The sequence below is a fragment of the Nannospalax galili genome, unplaced genomic scaffold (assembly GCF_000622305.1).
Source record: "Nannospalax galili isolate Female #2095 unplaced genomic scaffold, S.galili_v1.0 scaffold956, whole genome shotgun sequence".
In the NCBI taxonomy this organism is placed as follows: Eukaryota; Metazoa; Chordata; class Mammalia; order Rodentia; family Spalacidae; genus Nannospalax; species Nannospalax galili.
The window spans coordinates 590,882-607,129 of NW_008337440.1; the positions used below are offsets into that span (position 1 = coordinate 590,882).

General features: G+C 35.5%; 1 protein-coding gene across 1 annotated transcript in view; it reads right to left on the reverse strand.

Moving 5' to 3' along the window:
* Nucleotides 1-1,153: 1,153 nt before the first annotated feature.
* The window catches only part of Fsip2 (fibrous sheath interacting protein 2), a 100,023-nt gene continuing 84,928 nt past the window's right edge, over nt 1,154-16,248 (reverse strand). The window contains exons 18-23 of the mRNA XM_008832589.1: nt 13,704-14,198; nt 12,392-12,483; nt 7,247-7,293; nt 4,264-4,307; nt 2,625-2,694; nt 1,154-1,290 (exon numbers count right to left, since the gene is read on the reverse strand). Coding sequence (XP_008830811.1) covers nt 1,154-1,290; nt 2,625-2,694; nt 4,264-4,307; nt 7,247-7,293; nt 12,392-12,483; nt 13,704-14,198 — 885 coding nt within the window. The remainder of the gene's footprint in view (nt 1,291-2,624; nt 2,695-4,263; nt 4,308-7,246; nt 7,294-12,391; nt 12,484-13,703; nt 14,199-16,248) is intronic.

The window sequence follows — 16,248 nt, forward strand, 5'->3', positions numbered from 1 at the left end:
CGGAATAACCATCGCAGCTTAATTTTATTTTGGTTGGTTTCGTTTTCGGACTGCTTTGTTTTTCTGTGTATTTGCTTTATCGTGTTGTTCACATCATCTGCCATACCGTCCTCCCACATACTTTCTTCTCATTTTTTAAATATTTATTTTCCCCAAACCCCTTCATTTACTTATGAGTACATTTACCAATAATATTTTAAATAAATTCCAGTTAATATTATTAGTATGCTAACTCCTTTTTTTCTGATTTTACTAGTGAAGTAAAACAGCAATACTTCATAGATGAGGAAACTGTTTCTGTAGGAAATGCTGAGACCTGAACCATATGAATGTACCTTTGACAGTGGATCAATCTGCTTCATAATTGTGTTGTATCCACCTTGATTTTCTTATCATAATGATATCATCCTCTGGGAAAGTTAATAGGAAAAAATCTGTATTCACTTTCCAGTGGGTACTTTGGGGTCATTTTTTTACTTGTAATTTCAGTCATTTACTGTCACAGCACACAGATAATTACTAAATTGAAAGTCTTACCAAAATGCCTGCCTGAACCATTATACATAGAAGTTGAATTGTTTGGTCATATGGTGCATATAGCAATATGACTATAGGTAGCAGTAATATACTCTACATCTCTAAGAGGTATATGAAATTATTATTAAAGTTTATGATAAATAAATGATATTTTAAGAGACAAATGTTTAACTTTTAAAATATTATACTAGATATGGACATATATAGATGTATATATGTGTACTGACCTATCACATTATTACATTATGTACAATTTTAATGTTTACAAGTACTAGTTAAAATAAATTTATTACCCAGGCATGGTGGCAAACGCCTTTGATCCCAGCACTTGGGAGGCAGAGGGAGGAAGATCTTTGTGAGTTCCAGGACAGGATGATCTACATAGTGAGTTCCAGGACAGCTGGGGCTACAAGGAGGCCCTGTCTCAAAAAGACAAAATAGATAGATAAATTTAAATAAATAGATGTTTATTAAATGCAAGTTTTTATTATACCTTTCTTTAACTCAAATATAATTTGTTCTTATTTTCAGTATTATAGTAATAAATAGGACAATATATTTTACTTTAAATATTTTATTTTATAAGGGAATCACATTTTTATCAAGCATAGAAGTTTCAGTGCTTATCCTGGTGAGGTTGTGAGGAAGATTTGGGAATGTTGTTGCTAGATCGGGAAAACACCTTTGACAGTGTTGAAGAAACCTTTGCCATCACTTTAGATCCTTGTTTTGAAATAGTGGTTTTGGGCATTTCTGTGGGGGAAAAAAGACACAATGATATGTTTAAGAGACATTTTAAATGAATAGTTAGATCATAGCAATGATTTAGAATTCAAAAGTTGTCATTCACAAATTAATTTGTGGGGGTTAAAACACATTCAAAAAGTATTTTCCACTTGACTTTGTAATAATTTTGTGAAATACTCAGGAAGAATGATATTTTTATTTATGGACACTAAACTTTATAAGGTCAATTGCCTTGTCTGGGATAATTTGAGTAAAATGTGGCTAAGCTGGGATTAAGGTCCAAGCTTTTTGTCTCTCTCATGGTGTAGTGTCAATTTGAGCTTGAGGCATCTCCAGTCAGGCAGGCAAAGTCTATCTCCTTTTCCTGCTAAAAACTACCCCTGCCCCCCAAAAATGCCTGAGAAGCTGAACTGGGCAGGAAATTTCAGTGCTCTGTATTTTGGAGTGTGTTAGTGAAAGCAGAAATACATGAAATAGCATTTCTCACTTATATTAGGTAACTTTTGATAGCATTCAGGTATTTCTCTTTGTCATCAAGATAGCTGTATACATAATGAAAAAGTCTCTATTTGGATTCATTTGTTGGATCAGTTATTTAGCACACGAGTCTTCTAGCAAACACCACACGTTAATTTATGATAACTTGTGAAAGGATTTAAAAATATACAGAATGTCAAAGACCCATATTTCCTAATTACAACATATGACTTTCAAAGGCAGGAATTTTCATGTAAAATTTCCATATTTAGTTCCCTTAAAACAACATACAAATAAAAAGGGATGATCTGAAAAGGAGACTTGCCAAGACTAGCATGAGGGTGACTGAAGTGCCCGCTCTGACGTAGCATGCTGGCTCCAGTGAGCCGCAGACCTTGTTCCACAAGTTGCTCATGCTTGTATCACCTACGTTACTCAGGAAGTCATACATGCAGTGTGAACACTGCTGCTGAATGAGTGTCGGCCTTAAAAGTTATGTGGCTCTATGTCTGAGCCATAGCAATGCAGCTCAGCAGCCACATGCTGACTTTGGATAACCTGCTGTAATTGCTCACCTTAATTATTCTCATTTCACTCTTTAATAAAATGCAGATAGCTGGGGCCAAATAAATGTTAGCTGAACTAGTCGTGGTATTTTAGCTATAAAGAAAGAAAACTTGCATAATCAAACAATATTACTATTTATACAAATGATACAAATATTATTTCAATCCCATATTAATAATGCACAAGGGAATGGTCCCTCATTCTGGGAAGATAAATGATAAAAATTTCTAAATTCACACTATTATTGAGAGCTTCATTTGCAATAACGCTTGTTTAAAGGGTAGTGCGTTTTGTACCTGATATGTGTTCCTTGGAGGGATGCACACTATTGGTCATATTTTTTGATCCTTCAAGGACAGTGAGAAACTGCCAAGGCAAATTGACAAACTTAGTCTTTCTTTAGACAGGAAAAATTACATATACCTAGAAACACCCAAAGGCTATAGCACAACCATTGTACAATCTTATTATACAAATGCAATTTGTGCACTCCTGACTGAAACAATTATTCTCTGAGACTTAGGCATGTGTTTGCCAGTTATAAGTCTTAGGATTTGTCCTTGTGACAAATGAAGACTTTGGCTACAACCACATGACGGCCAAAGGCTGAGCTCTGTTAACTCCTGGAAAATGTCAGTACTGTTTGCCCACCTCCTCCTTTGGATTAATTTGAATAAGTTGCAAATACTTTTCTGAGAAATGATAAAATGATAAGAGGAGAAGTAAAAGGATGTTTACTTCAAAATTCTCAATTTTCTCTTGTGGAACGCTTAGCCATTTGGGGGTCTGAAACAATAGAGTGACTGTGTTGACTTCATAGTGCTGGGCACACATAGATCCTGGTTTGATTCTGGAGATTTGTGTCATTTCTTTGAATAAAGAAGGACTAACTCTCTCAGAAGCGAGGTGCGAAACCATGACTAATACTGTGGCTCAATTTCTCTTGTCTGTGGAAGTTCAATTGCTCAGGAGAGACTCTAACAAGTAGACGTAAGTGCTGCCCTTTTCAGGGTTTCCCCTCTATAATTTCCCTCAGCCTTTAACTCTCAGCAGCCCCCTTTATAGTCCTCTGGTTAGAATGCTCTGGCTCTAGTTTCCTTGTGTATTGTTTCCTATTTCCTATAACTCCATCCACTTTTGTGGTTATATGACAGGAGAAAGCATAGAAACAAAACGAAAGGAAATGAAACGAAACAAAATGAAACAAAACAAAACCAGTACAAAACACATTGTTTCCATGTTTTGGTCTACTGGGGAACTTTCCCCAAATTCTTCTGGTGATAAATAGGAATTTTCTTTCAGAATTTTTTTGGGGGTCTTTTTGAGACAGGGTCTCCCTGTAGCCCCAGCTGTCCTGGAACTTACTATGTAGACCAGGCTGTCCTTGAACTCACAGAGATCTGCCTGCCTCTGCCTCCCAAGTGCTGGGATTAATACGTGCGCCACTGCACCCAGCACATATGGTGTTTTAACAGTTGTTCTGCCATTGTTGTAGAAGTTCATAACTAAAACTTGTCAAGGCAAGAAGGTTGGGAGGGCAGTGGGAAAAATCTGCAGGGATTTCTCTACTCCCTAATGAACCTCCTTTCCAACAAATTAAGGTAGCAGTCTCAGAGTGGAATTTGAAAACTGGGTTATTCACAAGTTGGTCACAATGTTTAACAATTGGACCTATTAAAAAATATTTACCTGGGCTGGAAAGATGGCTCAGCGGTTAAGAGCACTAACTGCTCTTGTAGAGGACCTGGGTTCAATTCCTGGCACCCACAAGGAGGTTAACAACCATCTGTAACTCTAGTTCCAAGGGATCTGACACTTTCTTCTGATATCCAGGGGCATTGCACAACAAGGGTACACTTGCGCACATGCAGGAATTACACTTGTACACAGAAAATAAAATTAATAAAATAAAAGAATTAAAAAGAAAAAATTTACCTGAACACTGCGTGATTTCCCTGCCTTTGGCTCCTGAGAATGTTCTGTGAGAGACATGAAAAAAATAGACTTGAGTTAACTAAAATAAAAGAGGAAAGTGATGATATTTTAAAACAGGGGATCTTTGAAACAATACTGAAATTCTGGTGGATTCATTGCAGATCTAAAAGATGCCTGATGTTCCAAAGGAGGAGGATCAATCAATATATAAATGAATGACAGGAGGTAGAAATAATGCTGAGAGCACTGTTCACAGAGACCGATTGCCAGAAAGGCAACTAGCCTGCTAAGAGCAAAGCTCTGCTGAGTATTAACTTCATGACTTAGAACTGTGTGAACATGTTGGAAAGTTAAATCTAACTACTCTGATTCAATTTCTTCATATGTAATATGGAAATTAAACTACTTTTCCTGACTATATCACAAGAGGGCACAAGGAAAGAGAACATATTCAAGAACTATGAATTCTATACATATGCATTTATTAGAAGACATCATAAATAATCCTTATAAATTACTCTTAGAGATCAAGGTAGATTCTAGAAAAAGAAAAAGAGTAAAACCTCAAATATAAGAGAGTGATTGAGCTATCTATCTGTGATTGGCTAGTAATATTCTTAAAGGACGCGACCCTGCTTCATATTGTCCATAACTGACTTTTTATTTTTTTTAAAAAAGGAAAGCATTTAGACTTAATATGAGGGCCATAAAATAAACACCAGTTGTTATATTTCTAAGCTATATAGGCACTTAAGAGGCCCAGCTATTCATACCTACTTGGGCCCCTTTTGCCATATTCTATGAGGCCAAGAATATGTATGATCAGCCTGTCTTCTGTGAATTCTACACCTAAACATCCAGCTGTTCACATGACACCTCAATTTAGATATCTAATGACACCTTAATCTCATAAACCAAACACTATTCTCATGCTTCCTCCCGCCCCTTACTTCATCTCCCTTGGTCTCTCCTGTCTCATTCGATGTCTTTAATTACTATATGTGAATGTGCTGTTTTGGGTTCTAACAAATATTAATCTCCACCTTCAGGAAATTTGCATTCTTTAGGAAAGAATCAAACCAAATGGAGAAAATACACAAGTTTTTAGATAACTACAAGGGAAGAAAAGAAATTAAAGATGTAGGAAAGTAAAGCCACAAAAGGCAGTGTGCTGGACAGCTTTAGGTGTCAACTGGACACACCTCATTATAGGAGCCTCAACTGGGAAATTTCCTCCATTGAACTGGCCAGTAGTCATGTCTGTGAGGCATTTTCTTGATTGTAGAGTGATGTCGGAGGGCTCAGCCCACTGTGGGCAATGCCAATCCTGGGCAAGTTATTCTGTATTGTTTAAGAAAGCAGACTGAGCATAGGCCAGGGAATTGAGCCAGTAAGCAGTGTTCCACCATGGCTTGTGTGGCAGCTCCTGCCTCCAGATTCCTGCCCTGAGTTCCTGGCTTGGGCTCCCTTTGAGAGGAACTGTGACCTGGGAGATGTGAGCCAAATAAATCCTTTCTTCCCCATGTTGGTATTGGTCAGAGTGTTTTGTCAAAGATGTTCAAGGCAGTAAGTTGCAATTTCAGAGACTGAGATCAGAAGAGATTGCTCCAGGAAAATGAAGTGAAAAAGTCTACAGGGGAGGGAGGAGCAGTACAGACTGACCAGGAAGAACATTGCAGAGTATTAGAAAGAGAACAGGCTCTGGAAAGTTTGAGGGCTAGCAATGAGAGTGGGAAAGCTGGAGTGGAGTAAGCCAAAGCCAAACCTAGGAAGAGGTGAGAATGGTAACAGGCAGCATGGGGCCCTAATGGGGAAGAGTTTTGTCAGTCATTGCAGTGTCTTGAAGTTATGTCAGGAGTGAAATGGGATGGACTCATCAATATCTGGATTTATCTTATGCCCTTATCATCTGACTCCCTACCTCAAGTTATTATGTAAATATCATAGGACCAAAGACTTAAGTCATGTTCACACACCAAGTATTGTAAGAATAAAAAAAGTGTTCAAGGAATCTATAAATGAATAAAAGATTCAGACAGCTTCAATATTACTGAAGGATACAAGATGTATTCACAATCAAAATAAAGTTAGATCAAACAAACTAATACCCCAATATAATTACAAGAAATGAGACCTAATGTGGACTTATAGTAAAAAATCTAGACATTAATAGTCTCACCCATTGCTTGAGTTTCTTCATCAGAGGGTTGTACTAAGCAGCTTCTGGCTAGGTCTTATAGGCTAACATAACTCAGAAATCTGTTGATTGTTGTGATACATATAGATTATGATATGGTATTTGAACAGAATTATTGCTAATGCATGAATTACTATATGGAAATGATTTCTATTTCCAACCTGAGAGAGCATGTTTCTTGAGTTAAAATATAGTGGTTTGAATTTCAGTGCCACATTGTAGTAAACCTCTTTTGTATACTTCTGTTTAAATCACATTCATCTTCTTAGGTCTGAACAAATACTGCACTAAAACATTGCAACAAAGGTCCTAAACAGTCCATATAAACTAATATTTAAAAAAGCCAGAAAGGTTCTTGCTAGCCAGATTTTAATGTGAGCTGAATTTAGTTTTTAAAAAGCTTTTATATCTTTGTAGGACTAAGCTCTGATACAAAGGAAGTCTATCTTTTCAAAGAGATAATTAAATCCAATTTATGTCATATATAAACTAGTCTGACAGTGCATGGTTAGTTTCTAACAGTAGGATGATAAATGTAAATTCATAATATCAGATCGCATACTGCATGGTAAATTCATACAAAACAAGGTATTGGCTCATTTTAATGGAGGAGTGATATAATACTGGATCACATTTTAAACGCAGGCACACGCATCAAAAAATAAACCGGTGTCAATTTTATGGATGGCTATAAAAATTATCCAAGCAGTAAATAATTACATTATAAAAAGATACAATAAAGTTTCTTTTTCATTAGTTTTTTTAAGGTTAAGAAAAATATCCAACCTTCTAATACATTAGCCTCCGGATCCACTTTAAAGTCTTCTGTTTCACTAAAATGAAATAAAAAGAGAACATTTTAAGTTTGTGCTTTTAGAACATAAGAGCAATTCATCATTCCTCATGTAGAAGCAAACTTGTCACAGTGTATTGCTGAAACTAAAATTGAATGATAATGATTTCTAAATTAATTTTTCCTTTAAAATTATGACTAAATATACATAAATTTTAACACTTTAGCAATTTTAAATGTATAGTTCAGTGATTTTAGGTACATTTACATTACTGTACAACCATCACTATCATCCTTCTCAAGAATACTTTTCCCTATTAAGCACTAGCACCTGTTTTCCCTCTTTGACTCCTGGAAACCATTGTTTTAACTTGTGTCACTAGGAGTTTGCACACTCCTAATGGAGGCCTCATATCAGTAGATTCATAACTACACCTTTCAGTTTATGCTGTGCTACAATTAATACAATGTCACTCATGTTCATGCCAGTTGGAGCATGTGAGAATTTTCTTTGAGGAGTGGATAATATTCTTTGGAATATATGTGGGTCACTTTGCTTATTAATTCATCCACTGATAGACATGTGGGTTGTTTTCATTTGTCTATTGTAAGTAATGTTGGTAATAGCATTGGTGCACAGATATCTGTTTCAGTGCCTGTTTTCAATTCTTTTGGCTGTAAACTCAGAATTATTACTGGGCCACATCCTAATTCTATGTCAAATATGTTAGGAACACTCCACACTGCTTTCCACAGTGGTTCTACAATTTTATAATCCCAGCCTCAGTTCACACAGGTTTCAGGTGCTCTACACCCTTAATAATTATTTGATTTCTTCTTTTCCATCTCTTTCTTTCCTTGCTTCTTTCCATCCAACTATCCTAATAATTTTGAAAGATTTTGTCATTTCCTTAGTGATTAGTTGTGCTGATCATCTGTCCATGCGCTTCTTGCATCTCTCATTTTGAAAATTTTTCTATTCAAGTCCTTCACATTTGGGGAGACAGGGAGGTGAGACCTTGCTATGTAGCCAGGGCTGGCTTTGAGCTCGCTATATAGACAAGGTTGGCTTTGAACTCACAGAGATCCACCTGCTTCTGCCTCCCAAGTCCTGGGATTAAGGGTATACATCACCAAGCCTGGGTGATAATACACACACACATATGTGTGTGTGTTACTGTTTTGGTTGTTTTGATTTTGAGCTATAGAGAGTTGTTTATATATTACATATTCATCTTGTATATGTAATTTGTAAATATTTCTTTCATTCTTTGTGGCTTTTTTTCACTTTAATGCTGATATGGAAGGATAGAAGCTTTTAATCTTGATAAAATACAAATTATCTATTTTTTCTTATTTTGTCTGTGCTTTGGTATCATATCCAAATAGTTAATGTGATTTCATTTTTCTAGTATCATGTGCTGAAAAGGCTATTTCTACCCCATTAAATATGTTCACACCCTTGTCAAAATGGCTCAAGCATATATTCAAAGGTTTATTTGTACAGCCATTAGTCTATTCCATTGTTCTATAAGTCTAGTATAGTCCTGCATTGGGGAGCTGTGAAATCAGGCAATGGGAAACATCACTGTTATTTTTTCAAGACTATTTTGGTTGGTAAAATATCCCTTGGTAAAGTTGGTAAATGACCTTTAGGGTGATTTTTTTCTGTCTTTCAAAAAGTATATTTACAATATTTTGATAAGGATGCCTTTGAATTTGTATTGTCTCTTTGGATAGCACCATTTAAAAAATTAAAAATTTCAAATCCATGGACATGAGATGTCTTTCCACTTACTTGTGCCCTATTTATTTTTTCACAAAATATTATAAGATTTTGTTGTGTAAATTTTTACTTCCTTAAAAGTTTATTCTCAAATTTCTTTTCTTATTTGAGAGTGTAAATGGAATTAGTCTCTTAAGTTTTCTTCATAGTGTATATCATTATTTGCATGTCCAGCCTATTTTATGGATCTTTGTGGGTTTCTTTTTCTTTTTGTTGGTTGTTTTTTGACTGGTCTCCCTAGTCACAGCCCTCCTGGAAGTCACGATGTGAAATAGGATGGCCTCGATCTCACAGAGACTCACCTGCCTCTGTCTCCCGAGGGCTGGGATTAAAGGTGCACTACACAATGCTTGGCCTGTTTTATGTTTTGATTTTGTATTCTGAGAGTTTTCTGAGTCCAATTATTAGTTCTAATAACATTTGAAAGCACATTACAAGAAAGCAAATAACATTTGAGATAGTTTAACCTTCTTATTTGAAATTTTCTTACTTCTTTTTTGTTGTTGAATTTCTCTGGATAAGACTTTCAGTACTTTGTGATGAGATGTGTCAAAAGTGTCTATTTTTGTTGTTCTTGATCTTGTAGAAAAGCCTTCATTCTTCACCACTGAGAATAGGTTTAACTGTAAGCTTCTCACCTATGGCTTTAATTACACTGAGATAGTTTTCTTCTAATTCTACTTCATGGACATCAAGAAAACGTGTTAAATACTGGGAATTTTTTCTGCCTTAAGAGAAGTATGTATGCCTCTGTGTTTCTCCTTTATTTTTTCAATGATGTATATATTACACAATGAGTTTTTGTATGTTGAAATTCTTGTGTGTTCCTCAGATAAATATGAATTAGTTATAGTGTATAAACATGCTAAAATGCAGCTGAAATTCCTTGCTAATACTTTGTTGAACTTTTTTCAGAGGTAGGGGACATCAGTACATATCAGACATATTGGTTTGTAAGTTTCTTATAAAATCTTTTAATGGATTCAATATCGAGATAATGCTGGCCCCATGAGCTTGGAAGTATCACCTCCTCTTTATTTTTCATTGGAAATAATTGAAGAGGATTGAAATAAATTCCTTAAAGTTTGATGGAATTTTCCAATGAAACTATTTAATCCTGAGATTCTCTATGTTGAGATTTTTGATTACTGAATCACTCTCTTTACTAGTTAAGTGTCTATTTAGATTTATCTAATTTTTATTCTATTTTTTTCTATTATCTGTTGTATTTATTGATGCAGTAATCTTTCTTTCCTTCCTTATGCTAATACTTGTTCATCATCATTACCTGCAAAGCAAGCAGACTGAGACAAGATCATACTTTGGTAATGATGAACTTACAAGATGGCATTTTTCACACTGCTTTGCAATATGGCCTAAGTTTTAATATTCTACATATTATTTATCCCAAATACTTTAGCATTATCCTTGTGTACTTCTCTTTTGACTAACTTGTGAGGGGCATGTGAATTTATGCCTATTTTTGGATGTTTTTGTTTTCCCTTCTGCTATCCATTTCGGCTTTCAATTCAATGTGATTGCAAGACAGTGTTGTTTGATTTTACAGTTGTGTTGTGAACTATGGTATGGTCTAACAGTGAATATTCTATTTACATGTAAGAAAACTTTTTATTCTATTGTTGTTGGGTACAGTGTTCTGTTCATGTCTGGTAGGGCCAATTGTTCAATGGTCTTCACATTTTCCATTTCTCTCTATATATCATGTTTTGTTGATCTTTTCACTTTTCAAAGGGATTTGTTGAAATGTCCTACTATTATTGTATTTCCTTCCTCCTCTGTGTCTATATTTGCTTCATGTATTTCAGAGTTCTGATACTTGGTAGATGCCTTTAAAAAATATTCTATCATTTTCATTTTATGTGTATGTGTGTATTGTCTGCATGTATATAAGTGTACCCATGTTGTGCAATGGCCATAGAGGTCACAAGAGGGCATTGGATTCATTAGAACTAGAAATAAGGACAGTTGTCAGCCACCATGTGGGTGCTGGAATTAAACCCAGGTCCTCTGCAGGAGCAGCCAGTGTTACTAACCATTGAGCTGTCTCTCCAGCCCCAGGCACATGCCTTTTTATAATCATTATGTATTTTTAAAAATATTATTTATTATTTTTACTTTATGTGTATGAGTGTATTGTTTGCATGTATGTGAGTTCACCTACGTCATGCAGTGCCAAGGAGGTCAGAACAGGGCTTCAGATTCCCCTGGAACTGGAGTTAAGGATGGTTTGTAGCCACCACGTGGGTGCTGGGAATCAAACCCAGGTCCTTTGCAAGAGCAGTCAGTGCTTTTAACCACTGAGCCATCTCTCCAACCCTCATTATGTATTTCTTTTAACTGACCCCTTTGTCATGACATAGTGTCCTTCTTATGCTCTTTTAGAATAGCTATTAATTTAACTTTTGTGTGTTCTTTTAAAATATTCATATAGCTAGTTGTGCTGGTTAGTTTTATCAACTTGACACAAACTAAAGTCACCTGGGAAGAGTGAACTTCATTTGAGAACTGCCTCCATCAGACTAGACTCTGAGCATGTCTGTGAGGCCTGTCTTAATTGTTAATTTATATAGGACAGCCCAGACAACTGTGGGTGTGCCATCCCTGAGAGTTGGGCCTGGACTCTTAGGTAGCTGAGCAAACCACAGGGAGAGAGCCAGTAAGCAGTATTCCTCTGTAGTCTCTGTGTCAGCTCCTGCTTTCAGCTTCCTGTCTTGAGTTCCAGCCTTGATTTCCCTCAAGGTTGGACTGTCTCTTGGAAGTGTAAGATGCAACAAACCCTTTCTTCCCTCAGTTGCTTTGGCTAGACTGTTTTATCACAACAGCATAAAAGTAACTAGTTTTCTTGAATTATTCTATGAATGCTCCAACTTATGTTTTTCCATCCCTTCTTTGAATTCCTCTTCTACGGTAGAGTGATACATACTATACCCGTCAGCCTCCTTAACAGCACAGAACAGGAGGAATCTTTTTGTGTTGGTAGTGCATGTGCTTCTGCTGACCCTATGACTGTCTTTCAAGTTAAATAACAAAAACAAAACAAAACAAAAAAAACAAAAAAACACCCTAATACATTAGCGAGTATTTGATGTAAGACATCAATACACCGGAAGTAGGTGTCAAAAGAAGTATGCAGAGGCCAGGTTGCTAGAATTGGAGGGTCATAGCAAGAGGAGACTTAGCACTTACAGTGGGGAGTCAATGAAAGAAAGAAACAAGTAAGGTTAGAAGCTGAACATTTGTTCAGTTACAAATTTACCAGGAGCCCCATTCTACCCATAAACCCTACATTCATCTCAGATTTTTAGATTTGTGTTGCATTAAAGTTTTGTACCCTGAAAGGAGATCTTCTTGATTGTATGATGATGTACTCATTATTCTGTGTATCAAGTAATGTATTGGTTCATTAGCTAGTCTTTCTTCTTTCTGCAAAATTAAAATCAGGCGTTACACACACAAAAAAACCAGAGCTCAATATATACCTTCTCATCTTTCTACCATTGTTGCATTCTAATCAATATTTAATAAAAAAACATTTTACAGATTCCTTAAAATTTAAATGAATTCTTTAATTCTAATTAAAATATCTTTGAATGTAATTTTTGAAATGGCTCAGTGGAGATGTTCTAAATCATGATATTGGGATTTGAAAACATTTTAAACAATCTACTGCAATGTTTGAAGAATATAATTTTCTATTTTTCAATTTTTTAAAATGCTTGAATCACAGTCTATTTCATTAAACAAAAGAACAGAGATACAACTAGACAATTCATAAGCTTGTATGGTCAACCATCTTAACACATACTCTGATATATTTGTTGAAAAAGTCTGTGCTTCGGATTTGACTGAAATTATTTTCTAAGGTTCATTGGAGCTTTTGGTTAGCCTACAAATCACATCAATGTTTAATTAAGAGAATTATCCCATGAGGAAATCCTAAGTTATATAATTTGCAAACATACAAATAGTACAGATTTTTGGACAGAGTAAAACCCACAGGATCATTGAAGCCCTTATCATTATTTGAAGGTTTGGAGGCAGTAATAAGTACTGCACACCATGGAGTTTAATGGCTAAATGTAAGGGTAGTATTCAAAGTATCCTGCTTAAATTGCCTAGGCAGGTTGACTAAAAGCTATTAAAGTAAAACAGTCACTATATAATTTTTCGGAAGGTCACATACTAAGTTAGGGTTCAAACCCAGACAAAGCCTTTTTTTTTTCTTCAATGCTGTCTATTGAACCCAGGCTTTAACACATGCTAGGCAACAATCTGACTTTCTATGGATTATTTCTAACTTCCTTCTATCTCAGCCAGCCTACCTGGATTCATAAGATTGACACAAAGTTCTCAAAATTCTTAATACATATTTATAAGCCCAAGTACAAAAAGGCAGGAGTCTGCTGTATAGATAAACTTCTATTTCCTCAACTGAATTTCATTCTCTGTTCACTACCTTCCCCTAATTAAGTTTCATGACTGTACCTGTTAATTCTTTAACATGTATGTCCATATGTCTCCAGGCTTATGAAGACAATGAATGTATTTTAGTATTCTTTTCTACCTAGTCAAGTTACATCCTAGAACAAAATCATGAACTTGTCTAACCTTTCTAGCTGCCTGGAGCCATGTTTCTCACTCACCTTAAATTGTGACTTCTGCCCAGAAGAGTCTGCTTCTGCCAAGGTTTTGGAAGACAGCATGTCATGCTCAGCAACAGTTCTTTTAATGTGTGTCTTGTTGGATTCTGTTATCTGGTTTGAGGTTGCTTCAATGATACCTTCAATATTTTCCTTAGATGTGGGCTGACAGCATTTACTTACTTCTAAAAAGTTTCTTAGGCTGCTTGCACTGGTTGTGGGCTTGGAAGAAACATCTTTCTTTATTGGTTTCACAACTTCTTTCCCTTGTTCTTTAGATAGTTCTCCTAGGCTATGTCGTCCAACAACCTCTCCTAAAACAAGTTCTTCTTCATCAAAAACTACTTCCTCTCTGAAGTCACTTTTTGAAACATCTGGGTATATATCATGAGCTACTAACCGAATGATCAGATCTTTTTTGCTTTGAATATCTTTCAAAAGTTCTACTCTGGTGATATCAGGCTTTCTTATATTTTGGAATGAATTTCTGCCAACAGCCTGAAATTGATGGTAAAATAAATATTAAAAATAAATAACTCAGTCACTTTTCCTGTATTACACTGTCATAGCTATTTTCTTATGATTTAATTCAATTTAAGAAAAATACTCAAATGCCACTTACTGGCATATTATCGATATTTATTATAAATAAATGGATAAAAATCATAAATACTTGCATATCAAGCATTACTTCTATATCGAAATGTTAATCATAACATCTCAAAAAGCAAGTCTAACATGAGCTTTTGTTTAAGCTTTACATAGTATTATAAAATAACTTTACTATTTTCTGCATGTCATTTCTCCTAAAAATTTTCTTACAGAATCAGATTAATTTGTATTTTTAACTCTTAGATAGGAAAACTTATGGAAATGTAAACACTTATTTCAAGGAAAAGGCAAGACTTTGGTTAATTCCACTCATAAAAATAATTATGAGTAAAAAATTTGGTCTCAATTATTTTTACTCTATACTCTTCTTTCTGATGCTTTGGACAAAATATGTGAATCTTCATTTCTTTCTCACTTTGAGTCAAGTCTGAATTTCTATTTTGAGTGTTAAAGATAAATCCAAAAAAGGGTAATTACAATACGAAAATTACCCCATTTCTGTACCTTCAGCCACATCACAGCAATTATGAATTCATTTATTAATCTTAGATTCAACCTTTCTTTGCAGCTTTCCAAACCATATTTTTGACTGGTAATGTCTTAAAAGAATATTTTTGTAGAAACAAACTCTTCGGAAAGCAACTCTAAAAATTCAAAACTATCAATTCTGAATATTCACTCTATTGTCTAAATGAGGTTAGAAAATCCAAAATCATGAAATAATAATCATCAAGGCAGAGCCAACAGCCTAAGGTATCTGACTTAATTTATAATTTCGTCTCCACTCTGTCCCTTTTTTGGCAATAGACACATTCACATTCAGATTGGCACTTAAAATTTCTATGCCTTTGTGTGTGTGTGTGTGTGTGTGTGTGTGTGTGTGTGTGTGTGTGTGTTGGTACAGGGTTTCTCTGTAGCCCCAACTGGCCTGGAATTGCTATGTAGACCAGATTGACCTTTATCTCACATAGATTTGCCTCCCTCTGTCTCCTGGGTGCTGGGATTAAAGGCATGCACCACCACACCCAGCCACTGGCTGCTGTTTATTTTTTTTTGAAAATTATTATTGGATGGCTTTTTGTTCTCTTAAAGAAGACAGAAGTGTTTGTTTCTATTTAAATATTCACTACTGATTTCTGTAGCTTAAACATGATCTAAATAAAGTTGGTAAATAAGAATAGAATGTATTATAGATGGTTCTATAGAAAATTAAAAACTAATTTTGAATAATATTATTTTACATACTGTTCATTAATTTTCCTCCCACAGGATTTCTTATATATAAATACCACATTACATATATGCTAATGTAGCCATGAGGACTCAGATTGAAGAGAAAATTTTAAAACTAGAAGGGATCATCATAGGTTCTATAAAAGGATAAACAAGATGGGAGAAGTATCAGATCACACACATACACACACACACACACACACACACACACACATATATATATGTATGTATATGTGTGTGTGTATGTACATATGTATGTCTTTTTGAGACAGGATCTCCCTGTAGCTCCAGCTGGGCTGGAACTCACTATTAGACCAGGCTGGCTTTGATCTCACAGAGATTCAACTGCCTCTGCCTCCCCTTTGCTGGCATTAAAGGTCTGCACTACCACACCCAGAACAAGTATTAGATTATTTTAATATTTCACTTTGAAAGCATAAAACACTTCTGGGTGTGGTACACACACCTGCAATCCTAGCACGGAGAAGACTAAGGCATGATAATCACAAGGAGTTACAGGCCAGGTGGGGTGTTGTGAGGCTTTTCCTGGGGTTACATGAAGGAATGGCTATTCGTCTCAGCTAGAGCACAAGAACACACAAAAGAAATAATTCCCCCTGAGGCTAGCTCAGTGAGCCAATGAGTTTATTGGGATTCCTGATAGGAATATGGATGAGGGGTTATAGAAGTGCGGATGGCTCAA